Source organism: Cryptomeria japonica, chromosome 1, assembly GCF_030272615.1.
Source record: "Cryptomeria japonica chromosome 1, Sugi_1.0, whole genome shotgun sequence".
Lineage (NCBI taxonomy): Eukaryota > Viridiplantae > Streptophyta > Pinopsida > Cupressales > Cupressaceae > Cryptomeria > Cryptomeria japonica.
In genome coordinates this window covers 121,537,320-121,561,595 of record NC_081405.1, presented here as the reverse complement: position 1 = coordinate 121,561,595, position 24,276 = coordinate 121,537,320, and the positions used below count along the sequence as shown (strand labels likewise).

Here is a 24,276-nt window from a genome sequence, read left to right as displayed (position 1 = left end):
AGCTTGTGCTGTGGGAGAAAGAGGAACACAAATGGTAGAATATCTTGCCTTTGTTTGCCAAAATAGAATAATATGGGGTGACTAGGTTTCTTACAGAACACTAAATCAAACTAGTAGCAGATGAATGTCATCTCTTTGTGCTGAAGAAAATGATAATGTGGCGGGTGCTTACCTTCAAGTCTGTGATCTCCAACGCTACGACCTCTGTTAATGAGCTCCAGGATCTCCAGTGCAGTATAGTTAATGATAACAAGGTGGTTAACCTTGACCATGATTGGAAATTGGGGATTTGCGGGTTGAACACACAGGATGCAATTAGGGCTTTTTGGATAAACATGGAGAAAATCAAAGCCAAGGGTAATTTCACTCTGGAAGATATAACAAGAGTGGCTAGGATTGAGTCTATGACCTTCATTGGAAATGATCAGTTACCGAAACATGCTGAAAAGATGGTGAAGTGGATAAGGAAGAGGCGAAGGCAAAGCTCATTGTGATGAAGGTTCTGAACCAATCCATTATCCAGGAGGTCACAACCGCCCACGACACCCATGACAGTGGAGAGGATGATGGTGATGGGAAAGAGACATAATGTATTGATCCAAGCCCAATTTCCTTTATTTATGTAATTTCTCATGTTTATGCAAAGACTTCGGGACATCTGTCCCAAAATACATCTTGTTGGTTTCATAACTGTTTTGGGGGAGTTCAAGTTTTCAGGGAGACCTCCTCTATTCTAAAAATTATAAATTATAGAAGGATAGATAGAATAGGGGTTAGATTTGGTGACAAATTTTGGTTAGTTTTTGTTTTCCCTCTGTCCTGTAAAGTTTTTGTTTTGCCGAAGGAAGAATCAGACTTTTAAAATCTGGAATAGAAAAGGATTTATAGATGTATTATCGTGCCTTTGTCGCATAAGAATATATATATATATATATATATATATATATATATATATATATATATATATATATATATATATATATATATATATATATATATATATATATATATATATATATATATATATATATATATATATATATATATATATATATATATATACAAAGATCATACTGTTTTTGGGAGAAGGAAAATCTATGGGTTTTGAATCTGTGTAGACACATATCTTTGCATATGCTTATCTAATCAAATAATAGTAATGACCTTTCTATTATAGAAAATTATTATTTTTCTGGTGCTAGTTCCTTTGAGTGTTTGTTTTTAAGAAAAGATTTGTGTTTGAGAACAGATTCGGTTTCTCTTATCTATTCGTTTTCTTATTGGAATTGTGGGAACGGTGTTTTGAACTTTGATTCAGTATCTTCCATCTCTTGCATTGAAAAGATTGAAAAGAAAGTTTTTTCTCAGAAATACATGTGAAATATTGGCCTCTCATCCAAGAATGAAGTAGGCAGCCTTAAATGCTTTCAGGTTAAAAGCTACTACTCAAATAAAATTAATTAGATTATTCGTTGAATAACTGAAATAGGAAGCTGTACCTATGGAAAATTCAGAGGGAAGTGGTTTATATAACACTTACCCAACTGTTTAGTTGAACACTTGTCTTTAAAAGAAGGCGACAAAGTTTAAAATTGATTATTTTAAGAAAGGACAAATCTGTTCACTAACAACATACAAACAATGCTTTGGAACCATCCTGACCACTCTAATCACTTGTGGATATCCCAGAGTAGTGTAGGAACCTGATATAAATGAATAAATAACTTATCAAACCGACCAAGTACTTGATAGCTTAAACAAAATTTTCTTGTCAAAGAAAATGTCATCTTGTCTTTGTTTTGGTAAGGAATGATGCATCCTTGTGAAGACAATTTTGCATTTTGATGTTGATCGTTTGGTCGATGTGAGAAGTGGTCATCGTTTGAGTATTTCACAATGTTTGTTTTGTATTTGCTTGGATGTGTATGTACAAAAGCATTGCCATGTTTTTTATTGATTTTTGATGTTTTATCATGTTTTTTGGAGTTTGTGAGTGTTTTTGATATTTTGTGAGACAATTTTGAATGTTTTCGGTATTTTGTGAGATAGTTTTGAATGAAGAATGCAATGAATCACAAGTAATGCATAATCCACTTCCATCAAACAGATTAAGGGCATTGCCCCTAATTTAGACATGACTATGAAAAAGCGGGATGCAAGATGCATGAAGTACTATCCTTGATTGCAAATCAATAACAAGCCATGGTTTTTGATGGATGTATGTATGTGTGCAATGAATGTGATCACAATAGATCTAAAATAAAATGGAGCCATAGCCATTATGAGTGGTGCCTGTTTGCCAGGTTTTCACCATCGCACTTACCCAAGGTGTCACCAGAGTGGTTGTTCACTGGTTGGATGCATGATTTTTCTTTACTATTTTGATTTTTTTATATTTTCTTCATGACATTTATCTGAATGTTTTTTGGTGTTTTTCTGGTATGTAGGGGAGCCTGATGCTCTGTGCAGCTTAGGTATAAAACCGTTTGAGGTGCTTGCTATTGATCGGATCTGCTAGTTGTTCTCCTTCTAAAGTAGCCAACTGATATGCCCCAGACCCAAATACAACAGTGATAACATATGGACCCAGCCAATTTGATTCAAACTTTCCTTGATGTTCTCGATTGAGTTGGTTACGAGGATTCTCTCTTAGAACAAGATCACCTACCTCAAATGTGCGAGGTCTAACTAGATGATTATAGCTTCTGCTCATGCATTGTTGATAAGATTTGAGGTGATTGTATGCAGCTTGTCGTTTCTCATGAAGTAGCTCTAAGTCTCGAAGACGTGATACTCCGTATGCTTCATCATCTATAAGATTATGCAAGGAAACTCGTAGTGATGGTATCTCAACCTCAATAGGAAGGATAGCTTTTACACCATAGACCAGTGAGTAGGGAGTTGCGCCTGTAGGGGTATGAATGCTAGTTTGATATGCCCATAGTGCTGGATTCAATTGAGCATGCCAATCACGACTGGCATCATTGAATGTCTTCTTGAGGATTCTCAATATGTTCTTGTTTGATGCTTCAGCCCGACCATTTCCTTGTAGGTAATAAGGAGTGGAAAAGTGGTGTTGGATGTGAAACTTCTCACAGAGCTCACAGACATCCTAATTTTTGAATGGAAGCTTGTTATCTGTGATGATGGACATGGGTACACCATACCGACAGATGATGTAATTAAGGATAAATGAGGTGATTTGCTTACCAGTGACTTGGGTGCGTGGAACAACTTCGACACACTTTGTGAAGTATTCAGTAGCGGTAATGATGAATTTATGGTCGTTAGATGAAGATGGATGGATTTTACCCACAAGGTCAAGTCCCCATTGACAAAAAGGCCATGGTGTTGTGATTGGTTGCAATTCCTATGCTGGTGCATGTATCAGGTCTCCATGAACTTGACATTTCTTGCATTTTCTGACAAAATAGTAGGTGTCTTTTTCCATGGATGGCCAATAGTATCCAGTGGGCAGGAGTTTCTTGGCTAGTGACGGACCGCTTGCATGAGTTCCACAAATTCCTTCATGTACCTCTTCCAAGGCCTTTTTTTAATCTCATCCTATTCCAGACATCGAAGGAGAGTACCATCAAGACTACGTGGGTATAGGGTTTCAACAATAATGGTATATCGAGCGGTTTGGCAAATGAAGGTTTTACGTTGGTTATTCGATTGGTTGGGAGGAAGTGTGTGATCACGGAGATAGGTGTAATACTCACCATACCATGGGGATTCAGAACCGACAAGGTGACATATCATCTCGAATTCGGGGATATCATAAGCAGGATTCCAAAGTTGTTCGACCAAGAACTCATAGTGTGTTGAATTCTATGGAAGATCTAGGAGAGATGAAATGGTAGCCATAGCGTCAGCAACTCGATTCTGGTCCCTGGGTATCTGCTCAAAGGTGATAGTAGTAAATGATGCCTTTAAACTGTCCACCATTTGCTTGTATGGCATGAGTTTATCATCCTTGGTCTGATATTCATCGGTTACTTATCAGATGACCAGTTGGGAGTCGCCATATATCTGTAGCTCTTTCAATTTCCATTGTATGGCTAGTCTGAGTCCTATAATCAAGGCTTCATACTCAGCTATGTTGTTTGTGCATGGAAATGTGAGCCTGTAAGACTTTGGGATGTTGTCACCTTGAGGTGTGATAAACAGAATGCCTGCCCCCAAGCCATGCCTAGTGTATGAACCATCAAAGTATAGTTTCCATGGTTGTGCTGCTGTGATCACGAATATCTCTTCATCTGGAAAATTGGAAATGAGAGGATGATGCCTATGAGTGGTGCATCGACCAACTGATTTGCAATTACTTGACCCTTGATAGCCTTACGGTCCACATACTTGATGTCAAATTCACTTAGAATCATCACCCATTTGGCCAAGTGGCCTATCAATGCTGCTTTGTTGAGTAAGTACTTTATTGGATCAATCTTTGCAATGAGTTTTACTTTATGGGTTAACAGGTAGTGCCTTAGTTTAGTAGCTGCCAAGATTACTGCTAAGAAAGCTCGCTCAATAGGTGTGTAATTGAGCTCATAGCCGACCATTGTGCGACAGATGTAGTAAACAACACACTCTTTCCCTTCTTCATTATGTTGTGTCAGTAGTATGCCCAATGCCATATTTGTTGCTGATATATAGAGTAATAGAGGTCTACTTGGATCTAGTGGAATCAACAATGGTGTATTCATGAGATAGTCCTTAAGCATCTGGAATGCTTGCTAACATCTGGCATCCCATTGAAAGCGGATGTTCTTGCATAATAGGTGTGTAAAGGGGTGACACTTATCTGCCAGTTGTGCAATGAATCTTCAAATGGATTTTAGCTGCCCTTGTAATATCCTTAGTTGACTGATGTTCTTCAGAGGTGACATGTCCATGATTGCTTTGACTTTGGCAGGATTGACCTCAATGGCTTTTCTTGAGACAATGTATCCTAGAAGCTTCCCTGAGGTTACTCCAAAGACACATTTCTTTGGGTTGAGTCAAACATGATATTGCTCCAGTTTGTTAAAGATTTTCTCTAATATTTCCAGATGACCTTCTCTTGTTAGTGATTTTGCCAGTAAGTCATCAACATAATCTTCCATTATAGTATGCATCAAGTCTTGAAAGATGGTGGTCATTGCTCTTTGATAGGTCGCTCCTGCATTCTTTAGACCAAAAGGCATTACATTCCAGCAGTATGTTCCCCATGGACCTGTGAAGGCCATCTTATGTTGATCCTTTGGTGCGATCTTTATCTGGTTGTACCCTGAAAAGCCATCCATGAGTGAAAGCATGGCATGTCTTGCTATTAGGTCCACTATTATGTCGATGCTTGGTAGGGGGAAGTCATCTTTAGGACATGCCTTGTTCAGATCTCTGAAGTCAGTACAGATACAGATGCCCCCATTTGGTTTGCCAACAGGTACAATATTGGATATCCAATCTGCATAATCAATTGGTCTAATAAAACAAACATCTAGGAGTTTCTTAAGTTTTTCTTTGAATAGTACCACGATCTGGAGATGCATCTTGTGAGGTTTTCTGCTTGACAGGCTTGGATCCTTCTGCTATGATGAGATGATGCATGACTAAATCAGGATCAAGTCCAAGCATATCTGCATATGACCATGCAAAGTTGATCTGACATTTTTTGAAAAATTCGACAAACTTAGGCTGTTCCTCTGGAGTTAAAAGAGATGCCAGATGTATGTGGTGAGGAGTTTCAGGAGTCCCCATGTTGTATTCTTTGGTTTCCTCGATGAGAATCATTGATCATTCCTGCTGTATACTAGAGGGGAGAATGTCAAACCTTTCATCCTCAGGTGCCTCAAAGAGGTTTTCACCATTGGATACGCTCTTTCTTTTTACTTTTGTGGGATCAAACAGTGCCACAATGTGGTTTTCACTGGAAGATCTATGTTTTATTGTTATATTTTTGCTGCTAAAAGGTTTGGCATCCGCCCTGAAGTATGCTGTGCTATTAAGTTCAATGGCAAATATAGCTTTGTGATCCCCGCTTGGTATGTTATCCCGTAGTTCCAAAAAGTCAATGATTGCCTCATCATTTTGGAATTGCTTAAGGCATGGGGGATTAGATTGGTTCCATTCGATGAGTTCAGGATGTTTAATAGGCATTACCTCATCGATCAGGTTAAGTTCATTAGATGTGTCACTGAGGGTTAAGACATTGTGGTGAAGGTCATTGATGGTACTCTCCTTATCAGAATTAGGTGTAGGATGTGAGGTAGGGTCTACAGAAGAAGTTTCCAGTTCTGGAATCCAAGAGGTCTTTATCTGTGCTTCTCCGTAAATAGGGATGTCTTTGCGAGGTGGAGGTAGTGATGTGTCTTCCTCATCTGAAGTATTAAGCTGGACAAAATCAAATTCCCACTCACGTGAGTTAGTCTCTGAGTCGCTTTCCAGTATCCGATTACTATACCATACTGGGATATTCTTTGAGTTAAACACTGCAGGTGTGATCGGCTGATGTACCATTGTAGATGAAATGATCGGTGTTGTAGGAAGGATTATGGGGATCAATGAATCCGATACGAGGAGTATCGATAGTGTTGAATCTATTGCTTCTGCTGGAATTGTTGGTGTTGTAGATACTGCTGGGGGTTATGATAGTGCTAGTGGTGTTGTTGATGCAGTTGCTATGGTTGATGGGATGGCTGGTTTGATTGGTGGGATGATTGGTATTGTGGATGTTTTTGCTGGGATTTTTAGCCTGAGTGGGTCAGTTGGTATGGTTTGTGGTGTTGTTGATATAATCAAAGGTGACCTCTTTATGTTTGTAGTATGCTTATATAGAGGTTTGCTGGGTTTTCCTTTGAATATGAGTTTAGGAAGGATCACCTTTTGAAAGCCTAGTCCTGTGTTATCTTTGGGTTTTAATTCCAGCTGCAGTGGTTCATGTTGTCCTTGCTTGCAAGGTCCCAAAGCACTCTGACTATCATAACCCATTCGTTACATAATTAGAAGGCCTTTTCCATACCGATCCGTGGGAAGCTTAGCTTGTGGAATGTCCATGGTGATGGGATCTTTATAGATCCATTCTGCTAAGTCCTCATCTTTGGTCTCTTCTTCTTGACTCTTTCCAAGGATGAAAGGTGTCAAAGTGCATGCTGGGTTTACTAGGGGAGTTTGAAGTAACCGTTGAGGTTTACCATGAGTTCTAGGAGAAGTAGGCATTTGTCCAATGCAAAAGAGTTGACTTAAATTGTATTCCCTAGGACCTTCCTTTGCTATTTTCATCTTGAGCTTCTCTTGCTTGGGTATAGTGGTGTTTGAACTGGAAAGAGAGGTTGGAATTATGTATGATGTGGATGAGATAGCTTCTCTATTGTTGGGAACGGTAATCTCTGGTGGATGATTGATATTGTGACAATATGCAAAGGGGTTTGCATCGCCCAAGATTGTAATTTCTACCCCATTATGTGGGAACTTGATACACTGATGGTAGGTGGATGGAACGACTTGCATGATGTGTATCCAAGGTCTTCCTAACAACAAATTATATGGTAGAGGAAGGTCCAAAACTTGACAGATGATGTGCTTCACCACTAGGCCAACTCGGATTGGTAGCACAACTGCCCCTTTGGATGAACACTTTGGATCATCATAGGCTTTGATTGTTATCTTCTTACGGGGATCCACTGATTCAATCACATATCCTAATGTTGTGACCAATTGTAGTGTACATATATTCAGGCCTGCTCCATTGTCGATCAAGACTCGCTTGATCCTATGTTGGTTGATAAACCGTTCAATATGGAGTGAGGCGTTATGAGGTTGCTGGAAGGATGTGTTGTCACTTTCAGAGAAAGTGAGACAAGATGATGACCTTAGATTTCCAACCATAGCTTGGAACTGATATGCATTTAGGTTTGTAGGGACTGATGCCTCTTGGAGAGCTTGATCCAAGATTGTTTTATGAGATTGGGATAGGCACAATAGCTCTAAGATAGATATCAGTGCTCACATTTTATCTAACTGCTCCACAAGGTTATACTGCTTTGGGATAGATGGGATGCCTTGTGGAGCTTCTTTTATGGTGATCTTGTCGTGATGTGTAACAACATTGCAAGTGGAGCTGGGATTTTTGATGGTAATAGTTGCAATTTGTTCACTAGTATCATATAGGTGATTCATAGTGTAATTATATGCGGCTTGCATATAATCAGTGGTATCTGTGTCTCACCCTGAAGTGGAAGGACCCCTTTGATCTTGTGATGGAAGTGGATTCTTAAACATGAGATGATCATTATTTGTTATTTTTGGGTCGTGTCCTTCGATTTCAATCTCACCTCGGTCAATAAGATCCTGAATAAGATATTTCAATCTGTGACAATTGCTTGTCTTATGACCTTTCCTTTGATGGAAATCACAATGTTCAGTATCCCTCCACCATGAAGGTTTAACTTAAGGTTCGTAATTTGATGTTTTGGGTAAGGTCACCAGATTTTGAGAAACCAACTGACGTAACACTGTTTCAATAGGCTCCCCTAAGGGAGTGTATGTTCGTTTTAGTTTAAAATTTTGCTGGCGTTGTTTGGGTTCCTCTTGAGATATATTGCTTCCTTGATTTGGAGGAGCAATTGTGTTATTCTTGGGTGGGAGGTTTTGTCCTGCAAATCGGATCACATGTTGTGCACTTTTGATAATTCTTGCATCGACAACCCCGTTATTGACGATGTTTTTGTTTTTGTTCTAGAGGTTAGGCTTGTCACTATTGAAGCATGGGTGAGGGCCATCCTTTGGTTCATTGTATATCTTGATAAGCCCTTTTTTGATGAGAGCCCATTCACATTTTAAACCTTTGGTGATCATGTCATTGAAAGAGTCTGTGTCTTTTACGTCTAGGTGAAATTCCATTTCGTTATTTAAGTTGGAAATAAATATTTCCACCAGTTCTTGTTCAGGTAACTAAAGAGAATGTCTGCTAGACATTTTACGTCATTGTTGCAGAAAGACTGCAAATAGCTCGCTTGGTTTTTGCTTAGTGTTACATAGATCAGCCATGGTGATATCATGTTCAATGTTGTGTGAGTAATGTGCCAGGAACTTCTGGACTAGTTCTTCGAAGGTCCTAATGCCACCTGGTAGTCGGGAAAACCACGATGTGGTTGTTCCTCCCAAAATTTGGGGAAAAAGTTTCATCAGGTATGTGTCCTCATATGCCACTTCAAGGCAAGCTGATTGGAATTCTCTAACATGATAACGAGGATCTCCTTTTCCTCGATACTTTTTGAACTTGGGTGTTTCAAACCCTCGTGGAAAAGCTGGCATATGAAGATTCCTATCAAAGGGATAGGGACAAATGCCATTAAGTAAAAACTGATTAGTTTTTACACCACTATGAAGTTGTTGGGCGAGATTCTCGACTTGTTGCCGCAACATGTCTATTTCATTTGGAGGAGGAGGAGGTGGGGGATTTCCTTGATGAAGGTTTTATCTGATGTGATCTCGACCTCTTTCATCCTCATTATGACTTTGGCATTCAACTGCTTTCCTTAGTTACACCACATCAAAATCAGAGGGTAGTTTGGCTCCCTCTTGAGCAAGTCTTAAAAAGTGAGCATCGGCATTGCTCCTGAGTATTTCATCAAAAAGTCTATTAAAGAGAGGGTTGTGGTGTGCCCTTTCTATTGCCGCAGGAGTGGGAGCACTTGGATTTTCATCATTTGGGTTTCCTCCAAGAGCTTCTTGGAATTCATTGATATTTTCCTCGTCTTCTTCCTTAGTTTCTTGTTGTCTTGACCTTGATCTGGTTTGAGCCATTTTGTTTACAAGTTTTTGTTGAAGTTTGATGAAAATGATGATGAGTTGGTGATGGAATGAAAGATTGATGTTTGGTGAAGTGTTTTGCATACGGATCCCTAACACTAAAGGTAGATGCTACCAAAGTTCTTCCTTGAATTGCTTGTTGTGTTTGATTGACAAAGTTTGATGTGATAAGGTTTAGAGAGATCTGAGATGTGTTACAGACTCAACTACCTAGTAATGAGAGGATTCACTCATAGACTAGTTTTAACTTGCGTAGACATGCCTCTTAGGATGAGTTTATCCTAGATGTAGAGACACTCTAAAAAGTGATGTATTGTGTTTGATTCAAGCAATATCAAAATATAACTTAGGACAAAAACCTCTTGATGTTTTGAGAGTTGGAATGGATTGACGATGTGGGAATGGATGAAATGTTAACTTTAATAGAAACTTTGTGTTACAAAAGGAACAAACTCTTCCTCTTCTTGTTCAAGGGTTGGTGGTTCTACCCTAGCTGAGTTATATGTGATGCAAATATCTGGAAAGAAGGCAGGATTGATCTTGCCTCCCTTATTTTGATGATAAATTAAAGCTCTATATTGAGTAAAAGCTCTGTGGTTTAATGACTCTTGATCAAACTCGTTTGATTTTTCTTGAAGGTATAGATGCATGTGATGCAAGAAGGTTCTATGAGAGACTAAGATTTGTCTACTAAGATAGAAGAATTTCCTCCTTTTGATAAAAGCCTTTGAGCTTAATGGTCTTTTCTTCAAGTTGATGTGTTGATGAGGATTCTTCTTTCTCAAGATGTGAAGAATGGTCACATAGTTTGATACTTTTGTTATTGCTCTTTGTTTTTGATTTTTTTGTTGGTGTTTTGAAAGTGTTTATGTTGGATGAATACTTGTTTTTGGAACTGAGTTTTGATTTTTTCTTTGACAAGAAAACAAAGCAAGCACACAAACACAAGAATGTTGCCTCAAAAGGCACAAATAGGTGCGGGTCTAAATCAACCCAATCCTTTGAACTTTTTATGACCCTTTCCTTCAAATGTATTTTAGGTGTTTCCAAAGCCTGAAGTCGGCTCAATTTGCGGTCTTGAGTCAAAATGAAAAAAACTTCAAACACTCTTTATCCCTAAGGTCAAATGGCCAGTTGTGATAATTTTAGCCCACATCTTGATATTTCTTCAATTTTGGTACTACATACCTTATGAATCCCGTCGTGGCAGGTAAGGATGTGATATACTAAGTCTTGCACGAGCATAACAAATAGATGATCCCTATGATGGGGGAGTCACCACTTTTATCGGGCTACAAGTAACCTTTCAAAAAACTATGTTTTTACTCAAGGAAATATGTATGGTGAGTATCTTGGGAGCAAAACCTTCTATGCTCTTGCATTGAATTTATCACAAATATCCTCAATCAATAGAACAGGTGGGCTATTACTTAAAGGTGTTTAGTAATTTTTGATGTTTTTGGACATAAGTTCATTATGCAGTGACTCACTTAAGAGCCTTGTAACTTGTGGTGGGGCCCATTTGTCCTTTCGGCAAGTTACAATGTAGGAACAACTATACCCAAGGCTACAACTTTCGCTCTCACCTGATTTTTATAGCGGCTTGAAGGATTTACCGCGCGAGGTCGTTCCCAATAGTGATGTGTCTCTTGGCAGACCTCTCTTAAAAAGATAAAATTTGAGTGTTACTAACACTTTTCTCTTGCACCTAGGACCATGAAAGCCAAGGGAGAGGATAGTGTGTGTTAGAAATAGGACCAATCGACCAACTCTTTTGCACAAGTGTGCCAAACACAAAATACACTTGTTCTTTTTAACTTGTCATTGCAATGGTGATCTAACTATTTGGAGATGTTGCCCCAACATTCATGGTGTTCTTTTTATCCTTCAAAGGCAACGTGTTGAGTAAACTAGGAAAAAAATGAAATCCTGGTCAACTTAATGAAAAACACGTTTGCCTAAAATAAACCGTTTTGCAAAATGAGACAAGTTGATTTTTCTTTTTATTTGCCCAAAAACCAAGTGTGGATTGTGATTTTTAACTTGAATTTGATGCAAGGAAATCAAAAATTTGTTTGGTTGAGTTTTATGCACCAAAATGAAGTGTTTGAAGTTGATTTTTAAGCACCAAAATGGAAGTTTTCAAGTTGCCTATCTTGCATGAAAAACAAAATTTGTTTGTGAGTTTTAAAGCACCAAATGAAAATTTTGATTTTTAAGGACCAAATGAAAATTTTGTTTTTAAGCAACAAAAAGGGTTAGTTTAAACCTGCACACGAAACGAAAAGTCAGTAAAATCCGAACATATGGTGGGCTCCCACAAGCCTAAGAAAAATTAATTTATCGGTTACAAGGCCTTTTTTACAACGCTCTGTTACAATAGCACTACTCTGTGTGAAAACAAAAGCACTACTTAACAGAAAAGCACGAAAGTAAAGACAAAAGTGCTAAAATAGGATATTTATACAACAATACAAATGCACTAATACAGAAAAAAAATCGCTACCTAATGGACAATAGGGCTATACTATGAACAACAATGCTATGTTTTGGACAATAGCGCTATTGTAGAAACAAAAGCGCTAAAATACCAAATAGTGATAGCGCTAAAGTGCGAACAAAAGCGCCGAAGCGCAACCTGTGTGTCAAGTAAAATAGTAAAAAAGTTAGTTGTCTAAAAAAGGTTGTTCTTCGATTCACGTTGGGTTCACCAAATGATGCTCTGCAAAATGGACAATGTTAGACTAAAATCTGTAGTCGTATAACACATAAGAACACAAGAAACAAGGATAAATGTTAGTGTTAATCAACCAAAAACTAGTCTAAGCAAGCATATCAAGAGAGACACTAAAAACATGATGAAGTATTTAACTATGAAAGAAAACATAACAAGGAATCTCCAAATGCCTTCTACCATGCTCATAACTCCTTCTCCCCTTTTCCTCTCCTCTCCAAGTTCCAAATTAGTGTAGCTCTCAGCAACTTTTTGCACTATGGATGTCTTATGGAGGTTCAAGATTGACAAATGATTGTTCTCAAAATGATATGCAAATGTGAACAAAAACTAATTAGATTTTCTATGAAATGAACTAAGATTTATTTTAGTCCAAAATGACAATATATGTTATTTATGCTAAATGCTCTTTCTCTAAAATTCACTATAATATAAATGCATACAAGTTTTCAGGATCTGGATTATGAAGAAATGTGCTCTATTTATAGGAAAAATGGAGCAATGGATGGTTGAGATTGAGTAATCTCAACAAGGGTTAGGATTGAATGATATTCAATCCATGTGAGGATTTTCAACCCAATCCCAAGATGACAAGTGTCAACAAGAGAGGGGTTGAGAGGAGAGGGAAGAAACATTAAATGCTTGACATGACCCGAGGGTTAACTTGGGAGTTAAGGTCAATGTTGGGTTGAGTGAATAAATTCATTATTCAAAGAATAATGCTTTTATCCAATGGATAAACTCTTGTGCAAAGGTTAAAGGGATAACCATGGTAAAAACAATAAATGCTTGAGGAGACACATGAATTACGTGAGGGTTGAGTTAGGGGTCAAAGTCCCTAACCATGGGTGCAAGTGGATTTAACCATAAATGGTCATGTAAGAGCCATTAATGGTCATGTAAGAGCCATTAATGGTCATGTAGGAGCCATTAGTGGTTTGGAAGACTTTAGAGGTTAAATTGTTGAACACACAAAGCATTTAATGCTTTTCAAAGACATTGAAGTCTTTGAGAAGTGACTCCAAGTTGCTTAGGAATGTGACAATATTTAGGGTATGGATTAGGCTAATTAGAAAGGGGTTTAGAAGAATATAGAAGGGGATTAGGATTGCAAGTGGGTTTGGTGGGTGAGGGAAAATAGGTTTTTTATTAAAATAAAATTCATTTATTTCAACAAATAGGTGTAAGTTGCATTTTTAGGAGAATGCAAGTGGGGGGATTTAATGATTTAAATAAATGTTTTAATTAATTTATTTAAAAAAAGAAAGGGGATTAAATTAAATAAATAAAATTTATTTATTAAATTGAATGTAAATTTGGTTTAATGAATTAATTAAATAAATTGAATAATTTATTTAATTAATAGAAGAATATTTTGAAGATGCATTAATTAAATATGAATTTAATTAACTAGTGGCTAGTGGGTTTTTAATCTAATAAATAGCAAATATTCATTTAATTAAAATGGACAGATTTATGTGACTACAATGACCAAGTGAAAAAGTGACAAAGATTTGATTATAACTCGAGATAGAATCCTAGGATGAAGATGTGCACCTAGATCTGGCAATAATCTGTCGAGACGAAGCCGCCCTGCGAATTTGAGAAAAAGTTGCCTGGACCATGGCGGGAGTGTACACGAAAAAATCCGTGAAATGAAAAGGGGTATTCCACCTCTACAAATGGAGTCCAAATCTGAAAGTACAGCTACGCTCCTGCACCCTACACACATAAAAGAGAGGAAAAGGGGTTGGGATTGGGGGTTTGCCTTCAGGTCAAACCCCAATTTTGGAAATAGCCGAATGATGAAAGAAAGTACTTGCAAGTAAATGTAAATGAAATAATGAAATGTAAATAACCTCAAGAGAGGTTGTGATAGGAATGTTGATAGAATTATTTATATGAAGTTGAATGTTGGAATGAATCTCCTCTTCAATGGTTGAATCCTCGTCTTGAATGCAACACCTAGCCTTGAAAGGAGACTTGAGAATGCTCAATGTTGGAAAAGAATGCTTGAATGCTCTTGAATTCTTGAATATGTGATCTCATGTATATGTGTTATCAGTTATCCAACTTTTTTGCTTGTTTTAACTAATACAAATGACAGGGAAAATGTGACTTATATATTTGTCAATTAGGGTTATTGACTAATTTTTCCTCACAGGCCGACACTAGGGGAGTTTTCCCGTTCAATGCACCATGTCCTAGGGGGACATGGGCACCATGCCCCTATCTTGTCCTTTTTTTCAGGACAGGATGCAGTTTGGGCAGTGCGAAGGGCAAGAAAAATGCAGTCTTTAGGTACCGAGCAAGTCTCCGATCTCCGATCAGGCTTAGGGATTCAATTCACATGTGTGAGGACCCTAATGTGGTTGCAAATTGCAAGGTTTACAATTTTATTAGACTATAGATTCGATATGAAAAGTTGATATGAGACTAATGTCGATATGAGACTGATATGAAATTGATGTCGAGATTCGATATGATGCCCCAGATATAAAGAATTGATCTGATATGAAAAGTCCTTATGAAGCTGGTGTCAATATGAGACTGATATGAAATTGATGTCAAGATTCGATATGATGCCCCAGATATGAAGAATTGATTTGATATGAAAAGTTGATATGAAGCTGGTGTCGATATGAGACTGATATGAAATTGATGTCGAGATTCAATATGATGCCCCAGATATAAAGAATTGATTTGATATGAAAAGTTGATATGAAGCTGGTGTCAATATGAAACTGATATAAAATTGATATGGAGATTCAATATGATAATGCCCCCTTGGGAGATCGTTCATGCACTAAAGGCATGAATAATCTCTTGAAAGAAGAAGAAAGCTATCTGAAAGATAGAAGAGTGGATAGTTGATGACATGCATGGGTTTGACAAGATTGATTAGATTGATTGGATTGATAAGATTGATGAGATTGAGATTAAGTTTGGTTTTAGGAATGACACCTCTTGTATAAGATAAGGATGCTCAAAACGTATGGTTTCAGGAATGACACCTCCTGTATAAGACAAGGATGATCAAAATGTCTGATTTCAGGAATGATACATCCTATATAAGACATGATCAAAATGTCTGGTTTCAGGAATGATACATCCTGTATAAGACATGATCAAAATGTCTGGTTTCAGGAAAGATACATCTTGTATAAGACATGATAGAATGGATCAGATGAAATGGATTGATAGAATTGATAAGGTTGAGATCAAGTCTGGTTTCAGGAATGACACCTCATGTAGAAGACAAAGATGATCAAAACGTATAGTTTCAGGAATGATATATCCTGTATAAGACTTAATCAAAATGTCTGGTTTCAGGAAAGATACATCCTATATAAGACATGATAGATGAGAGTTGGATGAATGATGAAGATATGAAAGTGAAGAAAGATTCCATGATGATGCGATAGATATGCATGCAAGGGATGCAATGCGGAATGCCACTAGATGATAATGCTGAGATGTATGATGTGAGATGTATCTTGAAAATGAGATGTATGATGAGAGATGTATCTTGAAAATGAGATGTATAATGTATGATATGAGATGTATCTTGAAAATGAGATGTATGATGTGAGATGTATCTTGAAAATGATGTGGATGATGCATGATATGAGATGATAATTCAATCAAATGCAATTTTAAAATGATAATGCAAATGCACCTATATGCAATATTAACAAGATAATGATGTGCAACCTAATGCCAAATTAATATGATAATGATAATGAAATGATACTAATGCCAAATTAAAAATGATATGCAACCTAATGCAAGATTAAAGTGATAATGATAACGAAATGATACTAATGATGCTAATGCATTCTCGTTCCCAAATGTTTCCATCTGTTTTGATCAAAGTGCGAATGATTCCCTTGTTTTCACGATCGAGCCTTGATTTGTTGAAATTTGATACACGCATTATGGTATAATTAAATCATAATGACCTGAGTATAACTTACATGGATTTTGATATTGCAAGATGACATAAGCATCAAGGTATAATTGAACCAAGATGACCCGAGTGTTGCTTGCATAAAATAGACGAAGAGTTAACCTTTGTCCCATACAAATCCAAAATGTCTTCAGTGATATGTTACTTGATCACGTCGTAAGACAAATTTGTATAATAGAAGGCTTCACTCCCAAATAGTAGTCAAAGAAAACATCACATTCCTTCCTTGCTTCTCTAGTCATTGAGACATCCTTGAGTCACTTAGGAGATATGATAAGAAAAAATTAACAACCAAGAGTAAGAATGAATACTATTGGAAATAGATCTTTTGTTCAGTTCAAGTCAGTTCAATTCCTTGATGTCTAGCCTCTTGCTTTGTTGTGTTCACTGTTGGTTGTTTTGATCTTTGTTGTGTTGCTACATGTTTGGTCTGATGTCCAAAACCCTCAAGGTGAAATTCCCCTAGCAAGGTCATGATTTCTCCCCTTTCCATCGATACTACCTCGATATTTTTATTTACACTGATCACCAAGCCATGGTGGGATATGAGTCAGATAACTAATTCAGATATTCAAGGACAATGACTACGCTAATTATGTCCGAGATAATGCTGTGTGTATAAGTGTTATGTGATGGCTATTGGTTTAGATTATATGAAGCCAAATATATGATGTGAGTACCAATAGATAGAGGAGATTCTTTCTCACAAATGACACTTGTTGCCAGGTTTTCACCACTTGTTTTTATTGCACTTTTTGATTTGTTTTTCATTTTTTTGTAAGATGAAATATGTACTGCCATCAATTGATAAAGATAAGGCTAACTAGGACAAAATCCAACAATCATATTGATCTATGTCATTGTTTTGATTTGTTTGATGATTGATAAGAATGTCTGGTTTCAAAGAGAGTACCCCGTATAAGACCTAATTGTCTAGTTTCAAGTGTACCTATCCCTGTATAAGACATGTTGATGTTGATGTTGATAGAAGGATTGATTAACAAGACTCAATGATTGATAGGAATTTCTAGTTTCAAAGAGTGAGTACCCCATATAAGACCGATCTGTTTGGTTTTGAGTGTACCTATCCCTGTATAAGACATGTTGATGTTGATAGTTTTTGAGTGATGAATTGATTAACAAGACATGTGATCAGTTTGATTGCAAACTTTGAGAGTTTTCCTGTTGTTGATTTGGTGGGTGGGCCATGCATTCATGCTTTGATTTTCAAATTTTTATTTGGTTTTGTCGATTTTTTTCATTTTTAGTTTTTGGACATTTTGTGATTTTTGGATTAGAAGAAAGATGTATTTGGTTGCTCCAATGTATAGCAAGACAAGGAATATTATGAATGGATGACTGAACTATAGACGTGGAAATGGATAGGAGAAATATGAAGGTAGCTTATGAGGAGACACGTCAAGAGATTTTTGAAATCATGTTTCTGTCCTTAATTTTGATCAAGATCAAGGATGGAAAAGGGGATATGGATAGGAGAAACAAGATCATAGATAGTGATAGATTATGGAAGAAATGAATAGTTAGGATAGATGGTATGGATTAGCATGAAGAAAGATCGTAGATGACACTGGATGAATTTAGATAGGGTAATGGATATTGGAGAAAGGATAATGGGATATATGGTAGGAAGAATAGAGTGGATGAACTTTTTCCCCAAGCATAGATGTTTCCATTTGCAAAGAGGCTATATATAAGATTGTCACAGTATTTAGCACCACCCGAATAAGTGTTCCTTAACTTTTCAAAGATAGAGACCAAACCACACTTAGAACCTCTGGAAAATTCTACCAAACATATCCAACGACTAGGAAGCAGACTCAAAAGGGAAGAAGAATCCCAAACTAGATCAAGTTACTTAGTCTTTGATTACCCATGTGTGTGTAATTAGGTTCATTCTATCTCATATGATCATTGTAATCTTTAGAATCCAACATGGCTAGCTACATGAGTTAACCTGACTTCAAAAGCATCCTAGATAGAGCCTCATTGCCAGCGAGCGTCCATAGCCCTGACGAGGTTATAGCTGTAATCTCACAAATATTGCTCCATTGCCAGCCAGGCGTCCATAGCCCCAATGGAGTTATTTGCATGTTCCCATAGCCAAGCATTTTAACATTGCATTTCATTGCATTTTTTTTTCTTGATATTTTTTTTCTTGATCATGCTTTTGATCTTTTGATATTGTCTTTTTTCTCTTTATTTTTCTTGCATTGGCTTGTAAGTGATGAAACTTACATGGGTCTAATAATTACAGTGGAGCTGAAGCAAGATTTTAGATTTTTCACTAGCCATGTCTTACCTATTCCAGAATAGAAGTGGGCAGGGATCTCTATGGATTTCATTACAGGTCTTCCTCGGGTTCAAGGGAAAGATTGTATCTATGTCGTGGTGGATAGGTTAACTAAGTATGCCCACTTCTTTCCGATTGTAGTTGATTTCACAACATCGTAGGTAGTCGAGCTATTTTTCAAAGAGGTGTTTAGGCTCCATGGTCTCCCCAAGACCATAGTGAGTAACAAGGATAGCAGGTTCATGAGTTCTTTCTGGCAAAAACTTTTCAGGCTCGCAGGCACGAGGAGATGAAAACCTAATTGATAGCATCTTTGATCATTTTGAAACTTGCAAATTTGGGAATTGCTCTGGAAGAGTGATTTTAGTCTGGGACGCAAACCCCAGGTCTGAGCTTGTTGGGACGTAGCTCTGAGCAGGAGTTGACAGTGGATTTATCTAGGATTGCACAGAGATTGTCAGAGGTAGAAGACACATCTTCTTGGCCTGAAGATTCAACGTGCATATTGGGGGTTCCAACAGGGCGGCTGGTCTATTTCAGTTGGCACGTGATTTGCAGCAACTTCCACACCTCCTTTGCAACCACGCCTTGTTTGTATGTTGGCTTGAAGGGTTGTATTCAGCTTATTTGATCTTCCTTTTTCGTTGTCAGTAATATTCCTCCATCTGCCATCAATCTAGATTGAGAACAACTCCAAATAAATGTATGGATTCTTGCTGAATACAAAAGTAGGTTATTTTCCTGGTATGATTTGCAGTATTTTCAAATTGCTTAAGTGTTCTTACATATGAACATCGTTTATTGTTTAATTTCACAGTTGTTGCTATTTATCAATTAGTTTACTTATAACATCAAAACCCAAAAAGAAACAATCCCTTTTTGCAACTTTTGTCTATTCTATAAGATCATCCGAAAATTACAAAAATATAGTATGTTTAATTAAGAATTTACAGCAGCAACAACAAAAGTATCCATTTGGGATCTTTCAATCTCGTTCTCTAGGTTGTCATCCATGAGATCAAGTGCTCTTCCAAGTGAGGGCCACCTTGAATATTGAGGATCTTTAGAGATAGAGGAGCATGGAACGATTTTAAAGAGTTTAGATTCACTAACTTATTTTGTTGATTTCTAACCTCTAATGCAATGTTCCATGTGTGTGTTTGAGTTATTTTCCTTTCAGTGCAGGTTGATCCCTCATTTCCAACACACATTTTTGTTGATTTCTAGGTTGATCTTCTTTCATCTCAAGAGAAGAGTCCCATTCAACATCCATCTCCTAAGAAAGAGCATGATATCCTTTCCATATCCTCCACTGATCTAATTAAAAATCAAGAGAAAAGTGCAAGAACAAATGATCCTATTCCAAGTCAAGATCAAGGTATCCCTTCATCCTCTAAATCCATTTTAGGTCCTTTCATTCCAAAGTCAAACTCTTCATCCTCCAAATCCATTTTAGGTCCTTTCATTCCAAATTCAAACTATCCATCCCTTCCATCCATCTTGGGTCCTTACCTCCCTCCATCCACCACCTCAAATAATCCATAAGAAAGATCAACAAAGGAACACATCTTTGAACTTCTTTCAACCATCTATCTAAACATCTTTCCAAAACTATTCTTCCATCATTTCCTTTATCTATTTTGGGTCTGTATGTCCCAAAATTCAATTTTCCTCCATCAGTTCTTGAGTTGTATACCAACACTCATCTTGAATACATTTCCATCTATCCTTGCACAAATCTTCAAACATTCTATCTATTATCCAACACCTCTTTTCTATCCTTCCATCCCTTTCTTTCAATCCTTTGCATAAATTCATCAATTGTGAAATAGGCATTTCTGTCATTTTGTCATATGCTGACCCATGCTCCAATCTCATGATCAGTCCTTTTCCTAGATATCTATTCATGAAATGCTTCAAAATGCGAGGTAGTTTCTCTTTAACATTTTCTTTTGGTTGGGATACATACTCAATCCATAAAAGAACCACTTACTGTATCTTGGTAGCAACATCTTTTGATTACTATATCTCATACACTTAATCAATTGCTCTAGTTCAATGTGATCTCTTAATCGAGCTACAACAAACTAACAGGGAAAGTATGCTTCGACTTATTCTACTGACAAGTCATACACTCACGCACATGACGTAGGACATCATCTTTGAGACCCTTTGAGAAGAATCTCTCCCGAACTTCCCTGTAAGTCTTACCATACCCTGGGTGTCTTGCTGTAGGAGTATCATGGTAAGCATGCAAAATCCATTCTTTCAACTGAGAACCAGGAACAAGATATACCCTGCTTTTGTAGTAGATGACATCATCAACCACACTGTACTTGTCATCCAGTACCAATCCATCCATGACCTCACAAGCATGCTGATCTTTGGAATACTCAACTAAAAGTTGAGACTTCCAATCTGCTGAAATCTCACTTAATGAGCATAGAGCAGCAAGTGATGGTCTTCTAGAAAGTGCATCAACAACAGTATTATTCTTTCCTTTAACGAATTCGATGTCAAAATCATAAGCCTGAATCTTGCTTACCCATTTTTGCTGACGATCATTGAGCTTTGTCTAATCAAGGAAATATTTCAAACTGTTGTGGTCAATTCTTACGACAAATTTGCTGCCAACAAGATACTGTCTGAATTTGGCTAATGCATGCATAATAGCCAACATTTCTTATCATATGTAGAATACAACCTCTCATTATCTCACAGCTTCCTACTATTGTAAACAATGGGATGTCTATTTTGCATCAAAACCACCCTTATGCCCACGCCTGAAGCATCACATTCAAGTACAAATGGCTGCGAGAAGTCAGGGAGTGCCAAGACTAGACAAGTGCTCATAACCTCCTTGAGTCTACCAAAGAGCCCTTGTGCCTGTTTTGTCCATTTGAAAGCCCCGTTCTTCGTGAGATCGGTCAAAGGTGCTGCTAACTGTGGAAAACCTCTCACGAACCTCCTGTAATAAGCACATAAGCCAAGGAATCCACGTAACTCGGTGATATTTTGGGGGGAGGGCCAATCTCGGATTGCTCGAATCTTCTCCTCATCCTCTTTCACTCCGTCAGCACTAGTCACATGCCCCAAATATAAGATCTCTATAAGTCCAAATTCATATTTGGACAACTTAGCAAATAGAGACTGACTCTCCATAATGCTAAGTACCTCCTCAAGGTGCCTGATATGATCCTCCCATGTATGGTTGTAAATCAGTATATCATCAAAAAATACTAGAACCAATTTCCTCAACTGCTTATTGAAGATACGATTCATGCATGATTGAAAAGTAGCCGGTGCATTGGTAAGGCCAAAAGGCATCACCAAGAACTCATAATACCCATAATGACAACAGAAGGCAGTCTTGTGTACGTCCTCAGCTCGTACATGAATCTGATGATAGCCTGAATGAAGATCAATCTTGGAGAAGTAGATGGTTCCATGAAGCTCATCCAACAACTCATCAATGTGTGGAATAGGATATTTGTTCTTGATTGTCTTCTTGTTCAATGCCCTGTAATCTATACACATCCGCAGTGTCCCATCCTTCTTCTTCACAAGCACCACAGAAGAAGCAAAGGGACTAGAGCTAGGGCGAATGAAGCCCATGTCCAACAACTCATGAATAGTCTTCTTAATCTCATCCTTATATGCTCTAGGATGATGATATGGACTGGTAATTACTAGCTTAGCTCCATCCTCCATCTCTATACCATGCTCAAACCCTCTATCGGGAGGTACACAAGGAGGTATGTCACCAAAAACTCTGTCATGCCAGTCCATAATTGATTGAATATCAACATGAAATGCCCTGCCATCCTGATGTGTAGGTGTCTTGGACTTCACAAAACAATGTGTAGCCCAAATCACATCATCATGTCTGATGATAGATTCCATCCTGTGCGAAGACACCTCTTTAAGCCCACCATCTGAAGTTGCCCTCAAAATGACCTTCTTCCCTCCAGACAGGAACTCTAACTACATGCGATGGTGATCAATAATATATCTCCCAATACCCTGTAACCATTGCATGCCCAAAATCACATCATAGTCCTCCAAGGGTAGCACATAGAAGTCATCTGTCAAGGTATAATCCCCCATCTGAATGCTAAGCTGTGGAATCCACTTAGTACAGCCCCAAACTGCACCATCAAACACCTCAGACTATAACCCACGCCTCTCAACTAACTTTTTATCAATAAAGTTGTGCGTGGCCCCTGTATCTACTAAGATCATGACTCGTTGGCCCTGCACTGTACCTTTCAACCGAAAGGCATGAAATCTAGGATAACTGGAAAGGGTGGCCATAGTCACTTTAGCTGCTGCCAATGGCTCGGGGATGTCTATCTCCAACTGCGGTTGCTCCTGCCTAGTCTCTTCCATACTGTCCTCAGTGTTAGTGCCTGGTATCTCCTCATCCCCAAACTCAGATGTTACCTCAATCAAATGAACCTTGCCCTTGCCCATACAATGGTGCCTAGGCTCCCAAGGCTCTTTGCAGGAGAAGCATAGTTTCCTCCTTCTCAGATCATTCTGTGTCTCCTGATCCATCCTGGGAGGTCTAGTTGTCTGTCCATCTCTAAATTGTGAGGCATTGGCCTTCTGTGGAGGTCGTGAGTCCTTGAACGACTTCTTATCTGTCTGATAAGAAGTAGGAGTGGTGTCCAATCTCAATGTCACATCTATGGTGTCCTTAAGAGTGGTCAGATTGAAAGCACATACCCATCCCTTAAGCCTGTCTTGTAGTCCCTCAATGAATAGCATCACACTGTGCCTTTGAGGCATATCAGGTACCATAACTGCAATATGCTGGAACTCATTGACATATGCCTCTGCATGCCTAGTCTGTCTCAGATGTGCCAACTCCCTATAATAGAGCTCTGTGTCCTTACAATCAAACCTAGAAATGAGGCGCTCAGTGAACTCGGCATAGGAGTGGACCATGGCGTGGTCCTGGGTGACCAACTCGTGGTGCCACTAGTCATAGGCAACCCCATCTAAATGCAAGACAACAAACTGAATAGCATCACGCTCAGGCATGGGTCTCACTGATAGATATATATCCAGCTTGTGCACCCACGCTCGTGCACTCGTACCACTAGTCCTATCAAATGTAGCCAATGTGATCTTCCCAATAGCTCTACTGTGGTCATAGTTCTGATGCTGAGGCCTATAGCCTCGGTCTCCTATGAACCTAGCGGTATCTCTACGTTGTGTACAATATTGAGGAAAAGGAAAAATATCCCTAACCTCTAGGGGTAGGGCTCTCCACTCAGTTGTAGCCGCCTTGATTGAAACCAGAAATTCCATCTCTGGTGGCTCTACCTGTACTGGTTTCTCACCTGGTATAAACCGAGGAAGTAATGGTCTATCCCTAACCGGTGTATGATGTCTCTCACGCCTAGGGGAATGATGAGAGCTCACATATGATGTATGAGATCCATGACTATGCTGGCTTCCAGC

The 24,276-nt window shown here is 38.2% G+C and overlaps 1 protein-coding gene across 1 annotated transcript in view; it reads right to left on the bottom strand.

The window, feature by feature from the left end:
• The window catches only part of LOC131026858 (uncharacterized), a 73,384-nt gene extending 49,627 nt beyond the window's left edge, over nt 1–23,757 (bottom strand). Inside the window, exons 1-5 of the mRNA XM_057956863.2 lie at nt 23,073–23,757; nt 22,858–22,955; nt 22,378–22,791; nt 21,577–22,233; nt 20,951–21,382 (exon numbers count right to left, since the gene is read on the bottom strand). Of these exons, the coding sequence (XP_057812846.2) occupies nt 20,951–21,382; nt 21,577–22,233; nt 22,378–22,791; nt 22,858–22,955; nt 23,073–23,757 (2,286 nt within the window). The remainder of the gene's footprint in view (nt 1–20,950; nt 21,383–21,576; nt 22,234–22,377; nt 22,792–22,857; nt 22,956–23,072) is intronic.
• Between the last annotated feature and the right edge of the window lie 519 nt (nt 23,758–24,276).